Source organism: Girardinichthys multiradiatus, chromosome 8 (genome assembly GCF_021462225.1).
Source record: "Girardinichthys multiradiatus isolate DD_20200921_A chromosome 8, DD_fGirMul_XY1, whole genome shotgun sequence".
NCBI lineage: Eukaryota > Metazoa > Chordata > Actinopteri > Cyprinodontiformes > Goodeidae > Girardinichthys > Girardinichthys multiradiatus.
In genome coordinates this window covers 20,372,193-20,391,724 of record NC_061801.1, presented here as the reverse complement: position 1 = coordinate 20,391,724, position 19,532 = coordinate 20,372,193, and the positions used below count along the sequence as shown (strand labels likewise).

Below are 19,532 nucleotides of genomic sequence, written 5' to 3'. Positions count from 1 at the left end.
CCTGCTTCGTCTCCCAGCAGTTACGCGACATGGCTTGCAGAGTCTTGGCAAAGTGGCAACAGCCCGGCGCATGCCCCCACCCGCTCATCTGCCTAGCTTGAAGTCTGAAAACAAAGGAAACGATCCCAACGTGATTATAGTGCCCAAAGACGGTACGGGATGGGCGAACAAGCAGGAACAAACCGATCAAAAGAGGTACATGGGCAAAAAGCTACAAGCATGTCAAACCACCATGTGTCTATTATAAATACTGTAATGATAAATCTATTTTAAACAGCAACGGCTCTCTTTGAAGAAACCTGTATAACAACATTTAATTTCCCTTTGGGATTAATAAAGTATTTTTCAATTGAAATTTGGTTTGTAATTTTAAAATAGAATTTGCACAGCTTTGAAATTTCTATGACTATTTAGGTGACTCCACTTGTTGCAGGAGATGAATACCTCCTGACAAATCACCTTCAACTTATGGTTTGTAGTTCTTTTTTAAATGGAAACAGCTGAACAGATGAGGCTTTTTAATTTTGTCCTGGTTAGTAGGTAACTGGGTCCGGTCGCAGCATACCCTTCCAAAGACTTGTGACCCTCTCTGTCTGTTCTTTAGCCTTGAATCTTAAACTGTACGTTTCTGTTTTTGCCTTTTAGTTCCAGTGCATCTACGCCACTGCTGCCGGAGTCGCAGCCGCAGCCGGCTTTACAGAAATCGGTCTCCAATCTTCAGAAATCCTCACCAGTAGTCAACCAGGAGGTGTGTGCGCGTGTATGGCTGTTAATATTTTATTTTTATTTATTTATTTTTTTTCACTAATACCAACTGTTTTAACTTCTGCCTCTTGTTTTTCTAACCTGCTTGAAAAAATACTGGACATCTGGTTTCATTGCAGGTTTTATTGTAACAATGAGCTCCATTTGTTATTAGGAATTTGGAGTTTTTCAGTTCAATGTCAGAGAGATTAACTGGAGTAACTCCACTAATTAGAATTCCAACTCTTCTGATCTCAAAATCCAATATGGCCATCTTACTATTAAAATGTAAAATGTAAAACAGTTTATTTCCACCTCCTGTGGTTTCTATTCTATTAGATTATATGTAGGCATATTATTTTACAACTTGTAAAGGTGAAAGCGCTTGGTGCAGTGTTAGAATGGTGCTGAAAAATATAATTTCTGATATCATGTATCTATAATAGTACAACCCCTGGCAAACATTAATTACCCGTCTTGGAGGATGTACTTTCAGTTGTTTAATTTTGTAAAAAAAAAAAAAAAAAAAAAGCAGATCACAGACATGACACAAAACTACAGCCATTCTAAGTGGCAACTTTCTGGCTTTAAGAAACACTAAAAGAAATCAAGAAAAACATAGTCAATAACAGTCACTTTTTCTCCCAAACGGAGGGACCAAATTAGGGAATCACTCAATTCTAAGGAAAAAATTATGGAATCACCCCGGGAGAGCTAATGCCCCAAGTGGACTGACATGAATTATGGCACCAAAACGAGAGATGTCAATTGAAACAAAGGAGAGGATTATCAAGCTTCTTAAAGAGGTAAATCATCACGCAATGTTGCAAATGATGTTGGTTGTTCCCAGTGAGCTGTGTCAAAAACCTGGACCAGGTACAATCAACATGGGAAGGTTGTTAAAGGCAAGCATACTGGTAGACCAAGGAAGACATCAAAATGTCGAGACAGAAAACGTAAAGCAATATGTCTTGAAAACAGAAAATACACAAGAAAACAAATGAGGATCAAACGGAAGGAAACTAGAGTCAACATTTGTGACCAAATTGTTAGAAACCGCCTAAAGGAAATTGGATTTACATACAGAAAAGCTAAATGTAAGCCATCATTAACACCTCAACAGAAGAACACAAGGTTACAGTGGGCTAAGGAAAAGCAATTGTGGATGACTGGATGAAAGTCATATTCAGTGATGAATCGTGAATCTGCATTGGGCAAGGTGATGATGCTTGAACCTTTGTTTGAATGGCTTAGAATGGCGGTAGTTTTGTGTCATGTCTGATCTGCTTTTTTTGACAAGATGAAACAGCTGAAAAATCATCTCCAAGATTCCATAATTTTTTCTTTTTAAAAAATATTTTTATTGCGGCACTAGAGGCCTTTATTTTTAATTTTTCCGACAGTAGGTAGACAGGAAAGAGGTCAAAGAGAGGGGGAGACATTCTGAAAATGGTGACAGGTCCAGGACTCAAACCCGGGGCAGCCGCAGTGAGGGCTAGACACCCTGCACATGGTCTTGTGTTTAACCCCTACACCACCAGCGCCACACCCTGATTCCATTTCTGCCAGGCTTTGTAGTTACCCATGGCACTTAGTTTGTTGATGAAGTTCATCTGCAAATTTATATGTTATACATTTACTTAAAAAAATCTTTTTTTCCACAATGTTTATATATACATTGCTCAAAAATTTAAAGAACACTTTTTAATGGGAGTTTAATATAAAGTCAGGTAAACATCTGGAATACTAATCTGGTCAGTTGGGAAGTAGAGGGGGCGGTTAGTCTGTGTCTGCTGTTTTCTTGTTAATGAAATTATAAATTAGTTAACTAAAGGGGTAACAATGAGACAATCCCAAAAACAGGAATGGTTTTGCAGCTGGAGCCCACAGAAATTGTTACCCTCCTCCTCATTTATTTATTTATTTTTTAACTTATTTTCAAAAGTTTTACATATGACCAGGATCAGTGAGACTACTGGTAGCATGAAGCAATACCTGGACCCTACAGAGGTTGCACAGGCAGTCCAACTCCATATGGATGGATCATCAATACATGCCATTGCTGAAGGTTTACTGTCTCCCCCAGCACAGTCGAGAGCATGGAGGAGATTCCAGGAAACTGGTAGTTACTGTAGGAGAGTTGGACAGGGTGGTCAGAGGTTCTTCACCCATCAACATGACTGGGTATCTGCTTCTTTATGCAAGGAGGAACAGGATGAGCACTGCCAGAGCCCTACAAAGTGATCTCCAGCCAGTCACTGGTGTGAACCTCTCTGACCAAACCAATTGAAACAGTCTTCATGAAGGTGGCCAAAGATGAGAGCAGGTTCACTCTGAGCTCATGTGATGGATGTGAAAAGATCTGGAGAAGTTGCGGTGAAATTTATGCTGCCGGCAACATTGTTCAGCATGATCCGTTTGGTGGTGGGTCAGTGTTGGTCTAGAAAGGAGTATCCATGGAGGGAGGCACAGACCTGTACAGGGTAAATGATGGCACACTGACTGCCATTAGGTTTCAGGATGAAATCCCTAGACCCAATGTTAGACCCTTCACTGGTGCAGTGGGTCCCGGGTTCCTCCTGGTGGATGATGACTGGCCTCATGTGGCAAGAGTATGCAGGTAGTTCCTGGAGGATGAAGAAATTGATACCATTGACTGTTTCCCACACTCTCCTGACTTAAATGCGATTAAACAACTCTGGGACAACATGTTTAGGTCCATTCAACGCCACCAGGTTGCACCCCAGACTGTCCAGGTGCTCAGTGATGCCCTGGTCAGGATCTGGGAGGAGATAACCCACAACACTGTCCGTCATCTCATAAGGAGCATGCCCTGACGTTGCCAGGTGTGCATACAAGCACGTGTGGGCCCTACAAACTACTAAGTACCATTTTGAGTTGCTGTAATAACATTTCAGCAAATTGGACCAGTCTGCTGCATCTGTTTCTCAGTTTCAATTACTCATTGACTTGGATTAAGCCCTCTGTGGGTTGATAATTTTTATCAAATGTTGCATCCTTTTGTTCCTTACATAGGGATATCCGACAGGATTTTTTAATTTTTATTTAAATTTGATGTTTTTTTCATAGTGTTCCTTTAATTTTAATGAGCAGTGTATTTTTCTTTAAGATGTATTTACCGTAAATTCCGGATTATAAGCCACTACTTTTTCTCACACTTTGAACACTGCGGCCTATACAGCGGTGCGGCTAATGCGTGTTTTTTTTTTTATGCCGCCAAAAACATTTTGCCTGGTAACAGTAGACCAATCAAATTGATGAGTAGTTCAAAGAGGTCCAATGAACTTGTGCAATAAATCAAGAGCACTTTCACAATTCAATTACCGGTATTGTAAATCAGACATTTATATTCACCCTCATCAACATGGAAAATCACCAACGGGTTTTGAAAGGCTGGACTGAAGCGTGATTAAGGGGACGCTCAAGTGAGAGCGTCAACGAAGAGGCTAAAGTGAGTGACAAGATCCTGAGGCTGTTCAATTCGGACACTGAAGAAGAGGACTTTGATGGTTTCAGTCCGCAGGAAGAAGATGAAGAAGGCGATCAATGACTTTTGACCTGGTAGGCTGCAGTGTATATCAGTTAGGAAATATTGGAATGTTGTCCGTGCGCTGTTCAGTAAAAAAGCATTAGCACTGAAATTTGTGTGTTGCTGATAACGTATGTTATTTAAAGGTAGCCGTATTAACCACTGTTAGAAAAAAAAGCATTTGCAATATGCATTTGTTTATATTACCATACGGATTAAGTTAAAAATTCCTCACGTGTAAAATCTTTCTGTGTAAATCACATTACAACGTGGGACACCTGCGGCTTAACATCCGGTGCGGCCTGTACAAGTACTAAATTAGATTTATTTCTAAAATTAGAGCATGCGGCTTTTAATCAGGTGCGCTCTGTAGTCCGGAGTTTACGGTACATTAAGGACAAAGTTGAACGAAAGTCAAATTCCTTGTTTATGTGCACAAACGTGGCCAATGAAGCTGGTTCTGGTTTAGTTTTGCAACTTGCATTTTAGACACGGTTAAGCTGAGCAGAATTTTGTTTACAGGTTCGAGTTCTTGCGTAGACTCAACAATACTCCCTTCTTACCCCAAAAGCCAATAAGACTTGGATTATGATCTTAATTTTATTATTTTTCACAGAACACAAACACAGGTGGACCAAAGCAATGGGCCCAGCTAAATGGAAAGGCAGTAGAGCAAGATGGTGAGCGATTTTATTTTATCATGTATGAATAACATGAAGTGACCTGCTTGATTTAATTCTGGTGTGAAGAATAAGTAGTTAAGGGTCTATGACAAATTGTGCTGTCAAACCTTCCTCCTTAAAATCTAGAAATCTCATTTTGGTTTATATATATATTTTATTAACTTCAGGTTCAAGGGCCTTAAACCGACTTCAGCCCTTCTCTCACGAGGAATTTCCCACCCTGAAGGCAGCTGGAGAACAGGACAGAGCTGGCAAGGAAAGAAGCGGCTTCGATCCGTCGTATGGGCCCGGACCAAGCCTCCGCCCCCAGAGTAAGCGTAGTTGTTACTTTCAAGCTCTAAACAAGCTGATTGTGGAAAGCAATATATTTTGGATTACTCTTTGGAAGGTTTGACATCTTTGTGTTTAGACCCTCTCAGGTCAAGGTTTTAAACTTTTGGTTCATAAACTGGTTCCAGCTCCTTCCAGCAGAATTATGTCATATTATTGGAAAAAATGGGTTTATCACACCAACCCAAAAATCCCTTTCAAAAACTTACAGAGAAATATAAGTGATATCTTTAAATAAGTCATCACTTAAACCAAAATATTAGACTTGCAGAACGAAGAGAACCTGAGCGGTTTACGATTTCTGTGAATTCACATAAAGGTAAAACAAATGTTAAACTTATTTCTAGGTTGTACACATTTTCTACAAGAAAGTAAAAATGTATCCACCTTAAGTCCAGATCGAATGAACAGGTAAACGTAAAACTGACACAAAACTATAGGTTGAATAAATGTAAACATGCTGCTATGCCTTGAGTCCAGAACCATAGAGAATTTGATTGAATATATTCTCCAGATCTCCTAAAACATAAAAATGAACAGTGCATCGATTTTTTTTGTTTTTTTAAATATCACCGATATTTAAACAGCCTGACCTGCCAATTCTGATTTTGTCCGATATCAATTTTTTTTATAATTGATACTGGCAGGTGTTATAGGGTCACAATAGTCCTTCAATGTTCCAATCCTGTTTTACTGAAAAACATTAAACAATATCCACGAAAGAATACAAACTTGTTTTAACTGCACATAAGGTAGTGCTCTCAAATATAAACGATAGTTAAAAGCATTGCAATTCCTTTAGTCTTCAATTTTTCACATTTTAAAAAGACGAAATAGCAGTATCCAGTATTCTGGAAAATGCAATAATACTAACATTATCAGGTCTGGCAGTCCAAACAGACCTCAAGATGCTGAAACAACTTTCCAAAAACTCTACAATGTGATCACAAAACGGTAGGATCTTGCTACTGTTCATCTGACACTGCCTGCATGTACAATCAGATTCCACTAGTAGTCTTTAGTGAGACATGTGAAAGGAGAAAACCTTTGCTCAATAAAAACATGAAGGCCAGACTAAAGTTTACCAGAGAGAACATAGAAAAAGTCTTCTTCCACTAAACAGTGGACATGTTTGGGTTAAACCAAAGACAGCTTTCCAGAATCCACCATGAACCCGACCCTGTATCAGAGGCCCATTGAGAGAAATTTGCGAACATATGAAAAATAAAGCTGAAGAAAAACTAGATCCTGTGACATGAGAGTTTGCCACAACATATCAGTAAATCTATTAAGGACTGCCTGAGGATTACAAAATGCTGTTCTGGTCTGAGCCTAGTCAAAGCCCAGACCTTGTTCTTACCGACGTGCTGTGGAGTGGACATGAAATGGGCCGTACATGTAGGAGACTCCTCTAAACATCTCTGCTGAAGGTGGGGAGTGATGTTTTTCTCAGATCAGTGTTAGATTGGTAGATGGGTACGACAAACATTTCACTAAAGTTATTCCAGCCAAAACACTGATTACAAAGGGAGTTGGGTGTCCTAACTTGTTTTTTCTTAGTTTAAATACACATTTTTTTTGTTGAACATTTGTGTAAAATGAGGTACATTTTGTTGTTTACCTGTAAATAAATCACCTTTTTCCAGAGATGAGTAATTAAGGACATTAATATATGAACATTTCTGAAATGATGTAATAGTTGATTGGATGTCCAATTTGTTTTCACATGTTTGCTTCAACATGTAAGGGGATTATCCTTAGGCAAAGCCTGAGGCAAATCAGAAACAGATAATTATTAGTTTGGCTTCTGTAATGTAGAGACTTCCTAAATAACTTTCTGTTTTTCTGCTTTAAGATGTAACGAGTTGGAGGGAAGGTGGTGGCAGGAACCTTCAGCCCTCCTCACTGACCCTCAGCCTCCCAGCAGATCCTGAGGGTAAGATCACTGCCCTGGGTGAGACTGGCTCGCCACCGGCCTCATCACATCCTCCCTCTGCCACCGGCACCACCTCTTCCAGTGTGGTGACCGCTCCGTCACCGAGCCTCGACCCCAAGGAGCCTTCCCTCAGACCTGCCCAGCCTGTACGCAGACCAGCCGTCCCCGCTGCCCTGCAGTATCAGCTACATCACACTTCAACTGCTGTCTACCATGACATGCTGCCTGCATTTGTGAGTATAGTTGCTCTCAATGTTTTAGGTTTTCATGGAGATACTGTGCCAAAATGATTGCTTTACAGCTAGATATCTGATGGCGTATATTAAATTTGACCTTTCAGATGTGTGCTAAAGAGACACGTGAAACTACAGCCCCTGACAACGCTACTACCACCGTAGCAACCCCAGCCCGATTTGACAGCAAACCCACTTTTAGACCAAGCTATGCCAAACCTGAACTTGTCAAGTAAGTACAATATATACAATATAAAGGTTATTTCTTATAATTAGGCAAGCAGTTATTTTTTTTCTATCTGTGATTACAGCGGAGATGTAAGAAGAGAGAACCGCTTTGTCCGTGCTCCACCTCGACTTTCTTCCCAGCCCATCCGCAGGCCCGTCGACAGACCGGCGCGTCCAGCCATTATTAACCCAGAGGACCTGAAGGATCTGGATGAGCTCGACAATGATTGTGAGGATGGATGGGCCGGTCAGTATTTTTCCTTCTTCTGTAGTAGCATTAAGCCATTATATCAAAGGAACCAGATATTAGAACTTGATTGTTTTTTTTTGTTTTTGTTTTGAACAGTAATGTGATACTTTGGATTACAGTTGTTTTGTTTTTCGTATTATTATAGATCTTATCATCCTCTCTGAAATGTCTTGTATCCTAAAGATTACTCTGTAACCACTCAAAGTTGTTTTTCAGCAGTGGCGGCAATCATTCAGGTACAATCAAAACCAAATGGCTACATACACACCAGTGGCGGATGCTGGTCTGTAATGGAGGGGAAGCTCAATTTCAAGAGCGCTGATTCGCTCATTTCACTGTCAATCAAAAAAGGATTCAGCCTCAGACAGATCATCCAATCATCATCCAGAAGCTGAGCGTCCGGGCCAGCCGAGGCCAGCCCACTGCCCCCATAGACCCCCAGAGACGCTGAGCGTCCGATGGGCGGGACAAAGCCCAGCATTTTTACTTCGCTATTGAACTCTGTGTTTAAAGCACTGTGAAGCTGCGGGAATGAGTGAGAGGAAAGCCGCGTCATTACCAGTGATAAGAAGCTGATTCTGAACAAACGTTGAGCGTGTTGTTGCGCATATTTAGTCACTGACATGTAAACATGACAGTTTATATTTGATCACTTATTTCTTGACATTTTAGGGGAAGCTGAGCTTCCCTTGCAGTCTTGGAGCAATCGCCACTGATACACACCATAAAACGGAGTTTGTGAGCTTCAGAATTAGAAGCATAAGTATATTTAGCTCAAAAAAAATATCATTATTCTTCTATTAAGCAAAAACTAAAATTATATTTATAATCCTAATTGACATAAAATGTCAGATTTCAATTGTACGTCTGAGCTCTTTATCGGGCCAGCGTACGGCTTGGCTGGGACAAGATGATCTAAACTGGCCCCCATCCATGGTGTTCTGTAACTAGTAGAAAATTAACTAATATTTACTTTTTAAAGGCATGACTAATATCCCTGTTGTCAGTAGCCATGACTGTCGTTTACAGCTACCTTCAATAAAAGATTAATTGGTATTAGAGTCCAAGACACCCTCAGTTAACAGACTGCATTTTTACATCTTTTTACAAGGCATGTACACAAAGGAATCTAGCGTGTTGGTTGAACAAAACAAAAAGCCTCGTTTGCTTTGACATTTATTTAGGGGACTGTTTAATCCACTAAATTATTGGGTGCTTCCCTGTAATTTCTTGTAACTTCACAGATTTAAACAACTGAGGACAGTATTAGGGATTTTATTTTTCACTTTTTTAATGTTCTTTGTTTTGTTCTTGCCGCCATTAGATTAGATGCATTTTTGTCAAGTCTTGTTTGAAAAAATTTTACTTGACATAAGCTAAAATCTTTGAGATTTGCCGAATTCGCTGACAAAATTGCTTTTTACTGGTTTATTTTTCCCTCTAGGTCTTCATGAAGAAGTTGACTATAGCGAGAAGCTCAAGTTCAGTGATGATGAAGAAGATCGCTCTGCTAGTGACAAAAATAAAATATGGTACAAACTCTTGCTTTATTGCTTGTTGTCATTCTGATGTACGGTCATAGCCTCATTCATGGGTTCTTGGTTTAACTTGTGTTTTCAAGGGCTGAGTGGGAGAGGGAGAAAGAGAGCCAGCGAGACTGCCAATCCTCTCTTAGTTCAGGAGAAGCACCTTACTCTCAGGAGGGAGCAGAGGAAAATTATTCCTGCCAATATGTTCACCATGAGCCTCCTAGGAAACCCATTGGCAGATATCTCTCTACTGACAGTCAGGTAACTACGCATAGTGCAGTGTTCATCACTTTGATCTAACTCTTTTGATAGTAGCTGGCTAAGATTAATTCAGTGTGATCTTGTTTAGCTGTGATGGTTGTTGGCTTGATACTGGTTATGCTATTTCCCAATGCTTGGCTTCTTTTCAGAAATACACAGAATGGAAAATGAGTGTGTTAGTTCAGAAAAAGGTGAAAACTGCAGTCCTGTTGGCCAATGCCAAGTTTAATCAATTAATATATACCATTTCATCATCATAACATAGGTTTTGTAGACACTCCATGAATATTTGATTAGTGAAATGTAGATATTTCCAGAAAATGAATAAAAATTTGAACAAGGAATCCTGTGTTATCAATCTTCTACCTCAAACTGCTTTTTTCCATTTTTAGGCCCAGCAGAAAACCCACAGCGAGCCACCAACTGACTCGGACGATCACCAGCGGTCTCAGAGTCAAGCACCAGCTAGGGCAAAATACGTGTCGCCTGAAGTGTCTGAGGCCGTTGAAAGAGCCAGGAGACGACGAGAGGAGGAGGAGAGACGTGCTCGTGAGGAGCGACTAGCTGCCTGTGCTGAAAAACTCAAAAAGTTGGATGAGAAGTTTGGGAAGTCTGAAAGACCTGCTTCAAAGACAGAAGATATCGCGAAGGAGGTAGACGGCAAAGAAGTCACACTTTCTCCAACCCAGGAACACAGTAAAGGTCAAAGTGAAAACTGGCAGTATAGCACAAAAGGTAGGAAAAACGAACCCAGTTAAAAAAAAGAACCAAAACATTAAATCATCTTTTTTTTTTTTTATAAAACGTTACCAGGAATTGAGGATTTCGTTTTTGTCATTTGATGATCTGCAGAAGGAAGTGAGTGTCTGCCAGTCAACTCCTTTGGCCATAGCTACCGTGAAGAGCATCATCGCAGCAGTGACGATGATGGCCCGGAACCTTCCTCTCCTTCAGAAGACTACGGTGGACGTCAAGCCTCCAAGCCAGTTCCACCCCGCTTTCAAAAGCAGCTACAGCACCACCAGCAGCAGGTCAGAACTAGCCATATCTCCATTAGTAAACTGGTTTTCCCTGTGTCTTTGTTTTTCAGAGCCTTAATGTGACAGAGAATTCGAAAATCTGTGAAAAGCCTCGAGGCTTGTAAATGTTTAGAATTTGCAGGTAGTTGGCTTGATTTTGCTCACAATTTTTCAACGGTTCGTTCTGTCCACTTTGTAGGAACAACCCCCCAAAATGCAGCATTGGCAGCAGCCTGGTCACACTTCAAGCTCAAGTCATACCCAGCGGAGCTATTATCCCCCACATGTGCTCGGATTTGATCCTCGCTGGATGATGATGCCACCTTTTATGGATCCACGCATGACACAAGGACGTTCTCCTGTGGACTACTACTCTGGCTCAGTTCATTCTTCAGGTAAACTCTAAAGCTGTTGATTTAAAAAAAAAAAACATTGCTAAGTGGTGCATTATAAGTGTGGTATTCTGTATTTTTACATCTTTTATTGCTCTATCAGGAATGGTAAAACCTATTGTTCATCAAGACCACCCGAACAGTCCTATCTCCGATGAGGGATGCCATTCCAACCTACACCAAGAGAGACGGGCCCCTTCTACTGAGCCGTACCCGGTTTGGAACCAAGATGGCTACCCTTTACGCAGCTTCACTCCACCTTATCAGAGACAGCATGAAACCTCAGATAGTGACCTGTCAGGAGACAGGTTAGTAGCTGTGTTTTAAAATATCTCTCTAAATGTTAAAATATTTGAATCAAGAAGTGAGGACTATGCAGTTCCTAGAAAATTCAGATGGAAGTTACTAATTGACCTGTTTGCTTTGTTTAATCAGTGTTGAAGAATAAATAAAAAGCTTGAAAGAAGGTTGCCATGCAGTCTAGAAAAGTATAGAATTTGGTCAAATATTTTTAGGTTTGATAATTATGACAAAAAAAACTCTGAAAAAAATCTTTGTATTTCTGCACTATTCCCTTTCCCATTGTCTAAAGGTTTTGCCTAATCGGCCATTCTTCTTCTGGTCCATGTATCAGTCCATCCATACATTTGGCAAATATTTTTCCAATTATTTGTCTCTCATACATCCACTTGGTTGTCCATCAATCTGCCCATCCGTCTGTTGATCTACACTTCCATCTTTTTGTCCATCATCCAGCCATGCATCCGTTCTTCCGTCCACCCATTTGTCCATCAGTTCATTTTTCACTTGAAAACATTGGCTAAAAAAGATTTAAGAAATATGGAAATTTGAGTATGGAAAATTAATACTCTAAAATGTACAACCACCGTAGGAACCATGTTGAAAGTTTATTCCTACCTCAAAAAGATTGTCAAAGTTTGTTTGTGTTTTTTGATATTATTGATTTTGTTGTTTTTTTTTTGTCCAATGTTTTTTAGAGGTAATATTGTCCCTTCCCAACGGGACTCTTTTGAAGATGGGACTAATCAAAGCTTGACACACAACAATGATGATCTTCCCCAAAATGCTTACCATTGCCGAGACTCGAATAAAGAACGCAAACATTATGACGCAGGCCTTCCCACAACTGCTCCAAACCTTAATCAGAAGAGTGAAAGCCCAAAGCAGGACCCAAGAGACAAACATCTTAAAGATGGTCTTGACTCTTATGAGACCTTAGATGGGTCCAAGGACAACTGGAAGATGGATGGAGGAGGCTTCAGTTCCCTGAGCCACTGGTCTGAAGCTAGTTCTAGCAATAGCGTCAACCAGGCTTCTGAGAATAGTGGACGCACATTAATTCGTAGAACTGGGCCCATCAAGAAGCCAGTTCTTAAGGCTCTCAAACTGGAGGACAAGGAAAATGAAAAGCCTAAACCTGAACCTGAAGAGAAGCCTGTCCCCTATCGGCTGGAGAAAGAAGTTCTCACTAATGTTTATGATTTGAAGAAAGATAACCAGCCTACAAGTAATAGGCGTCCAGCATCACCTGTTGTTGAGAAACAGCCTGAGGAGAGGCAGCGCCACTCACCTGCTCTCAGCAAAACAGACAGGCCTCCTGGCACCCACAGTGATGACTTCTCTAAGGAAACAACCTTGAGCAGTGGCAGAAGCCAATTACTTAGAGAGGGCCAGGAAAATAATCGAGAACCTCAGGCACCACGGCGCAATAACTGGATTTTCATTGATGAAGAACAAGCGTTTAGTTCTGTCAGAGGTGGAGGTAGAGGCCGCAGTCGAGGGTTCAGGGAATTTGGCTCCAGAGGCGGAACCCGCGGTGGCCGAGGTGGGGATAACCTTAGAGGAGCTTATAATAACAACAGCGGTGGTGCTCAGAGATCTGCTAGAGGTCGAGGACCAACTAGGGACATCTTAAAGGTTGAGGAGTTCCAGAGAGGCAAACCTCGTAGACGAAATGTCAGTGAGACCTTAAGCGAAGCATCGGAGTATGAAGAACTTCCCAAGAGGAGGCGTCAGAAGGGAACTGAAAACGGAGAAGGTTACACAGAGTCTGGTGAAGTTCGTAAGGCCGACAGAGACTCTTGGAGATCCAACAAGGTGTACACAGATGACCAGACAGCCTCAGATAACAGAGAAAAGGGAAGGATGGGAAGGGGCTTTGGAGGTCGTGTTCTGCCTCCCAGATTGAACACAACAGGCAGCTACAATCGAGGCTTTGGAGGGTCGAGGGACATTTCTTCATGGAGGGGCCGTGGACCCCAATTCAGCAGCTCAATGCAAGAGAATGGTCATGGTCCTGGAGCTGAGGTCACTTATTCCCGCAGACCTCCAGTAGAATGCGAGGCTCTTAAATACACTTCTAAATTTTCAGGCTCCTTTACAGAAAATGGCAGGGAGGACCGTGAAGGAGAATGCTACTTTGAGAATGACAACCCTGATAGACAGATGCTAAGGAGGCGGCGTCCCCCACGTCAAGACAAACCTCCCCGTTTCCGACGCTTACGTCAAGAGCGGGAACCGGGTTCAAACCAGTGGACAAGCGATGAGTATGTTAACGGAGATTTTGCAAATTCTTGGCCAACTCGCTCCAAAGGCAGCGGAGAAGACCATTGGCCCAGTGGACACTTCTCTGGACACACCAGCCAGCATGGTCAGACAGAAGAATGGGAGACGGGATCAGACAACAGTGACTTTGGTGACTGGAAATTGAAGCAGGGTGGGAGCGGCAATATGGCTGTGCAGGGACAAGTTGACATTCCCTCAGATTCTGGTCACAGTGAACCTGGCTCTGGAGAGAAGAGGGAGCTTTCAAAAAGAAGCTTCTCTAGTCAGAGACCGCTGGTTGAGCGACAGAACCGGAAAGGAGAGCCGTCACTGCTAGAGCCAAGCAAGATGGTACGCACCCCTGAAAAACCCTCCACTTCCTCTTCTAACAGAAGTGACAGTTGGCAGAACGGAGGGACTTCTTGCAAGAGGTTAGGCAAATTTTTGTTATGCCACCTTTGTTTTGGACATATGTAACACTTTATGATTTTTGATTATTGTTGGCATCAGACAAACTTGAAATGCTTCTATGTTGCCTCTGTATCTACATCTGCAGGAGCCCAGATGAGTCTGGCCCAATCTACAGCTTAGAACCCCCACCAGAGGAAAGGGAGACCTGTGAGCTCACAGGAAAGAAATTGGACAAGGAAATGAAACCAGGACCTGTCAAGACGGACTTTGCTGAACCTCTTACGCAATACGACCTCAGCAGCTACCCCAGTGAGTTTTCTTGCTTTCTGTTGATAGATATTAAACTTGTTGAAACTGTCCTGTTGGTCAGATCCACAAATCACGTTATCAGTGATAATGTGATAACTTTTCACTGTTTTTGTATAGTTGATACTGATGCAGGGGGACAAAACGTGGATCCAGAAGGATACCAGGATGCCTTGTCAAAAAAGCAACGGCGCCCACAGGAAGACGAGAGGCGCCGAAAAGAACAGGGAGCTACTGTAAGTTCAAATCAGAAATTCAGTATGGAAAATGATATTCATCAGTGTCCAAACTTTATGCCTTGAGGGCCAAAATCAAGTTGAAAGCATGTTTTTTTTTTTTATGAAAACTGAAAAATAAAATTCTGACATTTTTTGTTTTTATCTGCTCAGTAATATACTAAACATGCAGATTACAATGAAATAAAAATAGTTGTGTAATCCATTTATCATTGTTGATCCAAAACATAGAAAGGTTGTTGCATGACTGGCCTAATAAAAAGGACACTTGCTACAAAATCAGAATAAAAGCAGAAACGTGTTTAATAAAAAAGAAATAGATTTTGTACCTAACATAGTTTGAAGATTTCGTCTGTCTGTGAAAATCTCGCCCTTAAATATAAAAGGTTTCTTCATCAACCGTCTGTGCTTGCAGGCCAGATTTGCTCCATTCTTGAATTGTGGTCAGGAGCCGCACAAAAGCCTACAGAGGGCCCCCCGGGCTTCACTTGAAATGTTAAGATTCAAGCTCTCCAGTGATGTTGGGGGAACAATTGATCTACAAATGTCTGCAGTTGGTCATATAGCCAACATCAGATTTAACCTCAATGGTTTTTGTAGGTCGAAAAAGCAAACGGAACATAGTCTCAACTACTGTATTGTGATAGATATCCAGAACAAACAATGCAAACACCTTTTTCTTCCCTGAGGCTCTCCCATCTTTACTATTCTTTACCAAAGACGTTTCTGGTTCATATCTTTCAGTTTAGCAGCTGAGGGGAAAATAATGGCCCTTCTCTGCAGAGAATAAGAAGCTTATTCAGAGCCTTAGTCAGTGTTGGCAAAAGTCAATTCTTTTATTCATTAAAGTGGCTGAACTTTGTAATTAAATTGTTCCTTCAGTGAATATGATCTCACCAGAGCTGGTCTTCTGACGCTGAAAGAGCTTATTTACATCTACCTCTGAGCTCTTAAATTTGGGTAGGGGGTCACAGGAGAGGAGGGGTGGTTGGTGGACGGGCAGCTTGTCTGTCAGAGAGATGGATGTGGATGAGTTAGTGGGAGTTGTGAGCAGCTGCATTTCTAACCTGCAGTAGAAGCTTTAAAGGTCGTCTGCTGGACGAGGATTCTGGTCAGGGTGTGCGGGTGGGGCCCCTAGAATTAGGATGAGAATTAGTAATGTGTGCTTAAAAGTGTTTACTTTGCTTTTTTGTTTAGGTGCAGGTCAAGAACAGGACAGTCAATTCCAAGATACCGCCACGCTTCATCAAAAAGCAAGGAAGTATGAGCCTTGAGCAAACAGAGGAAGCAATTTCTTCACCAAACAATCTAGGAACTGAAATCTGGGAGACCAACAGTTCAGGTAGTACCAGTTTTTCTTTTTATTAACAGCTGCATGTTTATTTAATCGAACAATATTATGTTGAATGAGGAGACCAAAGCGATGTAGAAATGTCTTTTGTTTTGTATTCTTCACCAAGTTTGTTGTGGTGTTCCTGTTTCTTTTGTAGCTCTTTCTGTGCAGTCTTCAGGGGGAGACTCATGGACTAAACAGGTGTCTTACACTGGGAGTGAACCCAACTCTGAGGTAGTGCAATGCAATTTCTAAACAAACTGCTACTCTGTTTTTCACTCAATTTTTGTGTGGTGTATGTGTAGCTGATTGTCAACTAATAGATCACTTTTAAGATAAAGCTATCCCTTGTAGTAGTTTTAAAATAACATCACCTTCTCCACCAGGATTCCGATGCTGGTCCGGAACAGAGTAAAGAACTGCACAAACCAGGGCCTATCGGTAATGAACGTTCCTTGAAGAACCGCAAGGGCTCAGAAGGTGTTGACAGGCTAGAAGGTGGCCCAATTACACCAGTAAATGGTGTGGATCTCCATGTGGACAGTGTACTTCCTGTGCCTCCTATTGAGTTTGGTGTCAGTGCCAAAGACTCAGATTTTAGCCTACCGCCTGGCTCTACTCCCGTACCCGTCTCCAATCCTGTTAACAAGCTTCAGGATACACTTAGCACTGATGTGAGTAACTTGACACGTTAATCCAGACATTTTAAGGATTGGGAAAACCAGCATAAATAAATCTGAGTTCTGACTGATTTTATGTGGAAAAGAGGATTTTGATTTTTTTCATGAAGGTGCAAAATATTGATTATAAACCTTTCCAAAACAGACATCTCTTAATCAGAACATCCCAATGCTGCGTTCCAACCACCTGCAGCCTGGCATTAGCCTCAATACCATCTTCCCTACTGCTGACCTCACACTCAAGGTATTTGAATTTTATTTGTATATAAAGAAAGCAACATGTCTTTTTTTCATGTATTAAATTAACAATATATTAAGCCTGTTTGTACAGTTCAGATTTGTTGAGTTATAAAAGCTAAAGCTTGTTTTTATGTGTGAAATTCTACTTTAGTTGTTTCTTTTTCCGCAGATGGAGTCGGCACGCAAAGCCTGGGAGAACTCGCAGTCTCTCCCAGAACAAGGCTCCCCCGGTGGCGGCGCTTCAGGTGCTCAGCCTCCCTGTAGTGCTGGTTCATCCACTGGAGTCAGCTATAGTTCTTTTGGAGTTTCCATGCCTCCAATGCCTGTTGCATCAGTGGCACCTTCCATGTCCATGCAAGGTAGAATTTTATTTTTGTTTTAATTATTTCCCAATGGCTCAGTCTCTGTGAACCGAACTCAATAGTGTCTTCTTTCTAACCCTAACGTAGGTAATCCTATTCCTCCGTTGTATATGGACGGTCATGTGTTTCAGAGTCAGCCACGCCTCGTTCCCCCCACCATGACCCAGCAGCAGACCTATCCACAGGTAGAAAAATAAACCCACACTTACACACACGTTTGCATCAACAGGTTGTTGTAATTTTACACTTTCTCGCCCGTTCAGGCTGCAGCAGCTCAGCAGATTCCCATCTCTTTACACACATCTCTTCAGGCTCAGTTGGGGCTTCGTGGAGGTCTGCCTGTCTCTCAGTCGCAAGAGTTGTTTAACTCCATCCCTCCTTTCAGGTACTTGAAGCTAAAACGTTTCATGGACCACCACACAGTCATTTCCCATTTTTGTCTCTTTCTTGTATTTAAGGGGTTTAAAATCCAGTTTTATGCTTGGCGTCTTTCTTCCTCAATGCAGGTCCCAGGTTTACATGCACCCCAACCTGTCTCAGCCCAACCCTATGGTGCTGTCTGGTGGGACCCCCCTTAAAGGTCCTTACTCAGCTTTTCCTGGCATGCAGCCGTCAGACATGGTGAAACCACAGTCAGGCTCACACTACCAGACTATGAACGGCAACCAGCAGCTTGTCTACGACAGTCAGATGAACCAAGGGCCTGGTATGGGTTCTTCCCAGCTGATGGACTCCCAGCTCATTCAGGTGAACTCAGTTTGGTAACACCCTAGCTAACAGAAATGCTTTTGATGACTTAAGATTTTCGAGTAAACTCAAGTTGCAAGTATAATACCTTGCAAAAGTATTATAAATAATAACCTTTTTTCACTGTATTAAAGCATGTATGTAATAAACCAACATAAAGTAAAGTGTAATAATAAAGTTGAAAAAAATGCATAATTTTCAAAGATTTTTCAAATGGAAATCAGAAAAGTGTGGGATTCAAAGAAAATCCCTCAAAAGAAAAATGTAGTGCAACCAGTTGCCTTCAGTTGCCACTTAGATAGTTAAAGGTTGTCCACCAATGTTTTATTTAAGCTCAGTATAAATACAGATGCTGTTATAGTATCAGGTCTATTAGAACATTAATGAACAAACAGCAGCATAACGACTAAGAAACACAATAAAATGTACTTTTGGTGTCAGAGTAAAGGGGTCCAAGTAAAAATTCACACCAAACCTTTTAGATTTTTACTTAACAATAGAAATTTAAAACGGTGTGTATTTTCCCTCCACGTTATCATTATGCACCAACTTTAATATGAATACTTCTGCAAGGCACTGTAGTTTTATTTTGAAGACATATTAAAATAAACAAATAGTACTGTTGTAAATAAATGGAATGTTTTATTTTGCCAGGTAACGATGCCCCTTCCTGGCTCACAGCTGCGCTATGGTTCAGCTCAGCAGCACCTCATCCTCCCTCAGTCAATCCAGTTGCCACAAGGACAGAACCTGTCGGTGGGAGGGCCACGCCGAATGCTCCCACCAGGCTCCCAGGCTGCTGTTATGACTGGCAGCAGAGAGGTGGGTCTTATTTGATCTTTGTTTCGCATCCTGCGTTCTAAACAATTTTATAATCGCCTTTCATTTTTAAACACCAAGCAGTAGCAGTTAAATAAAAAATAAATTAGACAGATAAAACTCCACTCTGCTCCAGTTAATTGTGTGTATTGATTATTTGTCCGTTGTTGTGCCATTTTTAGAGCTCACAGATGGAAATGAAAGGATTTCAGTTCTCCGACAAGCCCAATCATTCCCCGGGCTTAGCCGGAGGTGCCTACAGGTGGTTGGAAGCTATTTTTTCTAATTATATAAAACTCAACTGTAATTGTGATAAAAGTAAGAATGCATTTAAACTGTGTCACATTGCTCTTAAACATAATTTTTATGAGTGTCTGTCCTTAACAGGCCTGGGTCTGCAAGCCCCAGTGGGAAGCCTTCTTGTCCTAGTGGACCTGTGGGTCCTCTGCCTACACTTTTTACTCAACAGGTTTGTATGTGTTTTTCATACTAATGTTTGCATATATTTTATAATGTCTAAATCATCTTTTACAGTTGGGCCAGTCCTAACTGTTGGTTTTTATATTTAGAATACAGAAGGCCTATAACAAAACACTGAAGTATTTGATTCATATCTGAAGATACAGTATGAAGTTCGCTAAACACTAAATATTTGCTTTTTATTTCCCACAGCTAATC

The 19,532-nt window shown here is 41.3% G+C and overlaps 1 protein-coding gene across 3 annotated transcripts in view; it reads left to right on the top strand.

Annotated features, from left to right (window-relative positions):
- The window catches only part of prrc2b (proline-rich coiled-coil 2B), a 30,410-nt gene that overhangs the window by 8,013 nt on the left and 2,865 nt on the right, over positions 1–19,532 (top strand). Inside the window, exons 3-28 of one of the 3 annotated variants that reach the window (XM_047372211.1) lie at positions 21–195; positions 646–748; positions 4,911–4,974; positions 5,145–5,288; positions 7,163–7,476; positions 7,584–7,708; positions 7,788–7,951; positions 9,399–9,486; positions 9,576–9,744; positions 10,137–10,479; positions 10,597–10,775; positions 10,963–11,158; positions 11,259–11,463; positions 12,154–14,151; positions 14,277–14,440; positions 14,558–14,673; positions 15,871–16,015; positions 16,164–16,240; positions 16,393–16,680; positions 16,832–16,930; positions 17,096–17,285; positions 17,376–17,473; positions 17,552–17,673; positions 17,795–18,035; positions 18,690–18,857; positions 19,037–19,327. In XM_047372211.1, coding sequence (XP_047228167.1) covers positions 21–195; positions 646–748; positions 4,911–4,974; positions 5,145–5,288; positions 7,163–7,476; positions 7,584–7,708; positions 7,788–7,951; positions 9,399–9,486; positions 9,576–9,744; positions 10,137–10,479; positions 10,597–10,775; positions 10,963–11,158; positions 11,259–11,463; positions 12,154–14,151; positions 14,277–14,440; positions 14,558–14,673; positions 15,871–16,015; positions 16,164–16,240; positions 16,393–16,680; positions 16,832–16,930; positions 17,096–17,285; positions 17,376–17,473; positions 17,552–17,673; positions 17,795–18,035; positions 18,690–18,857; positions 19,037–19,327 — 6,266 coding nt within the window. Of the gene's footprint in view, positions 1–17; positions 196–645; positions 749–4,910; positions 4,975–5,144; positions 5,289–7,162; positions 7,477–7,583; positions 7,709–7,787; positions 7,952–9,398; positions 9,487–9,575; positions 9,745–10,136; positions 10,480–10,596; positions 10,776–10,962; positions 11,159–11,258; positions 11,464–12,153; positions 14,152–14,276; positions 14,441–14,557; positions 14,674–15,870; positions 16,016–16,163; positions 16,241–16,392; positions 16,681–16,831; positions 16,931–17,095; positions 17,286–17,375; positions 17,474–17,551; positions 17,674–17,794; positions 18,036–18,689; positions 18,858–19,036; positions 19,328–19,532 lie in introns of all 3 variants that reach the window. The other 2 variants (XM_047372210.1, XM_047372212.1) reach the window with 2 other exon arrangements.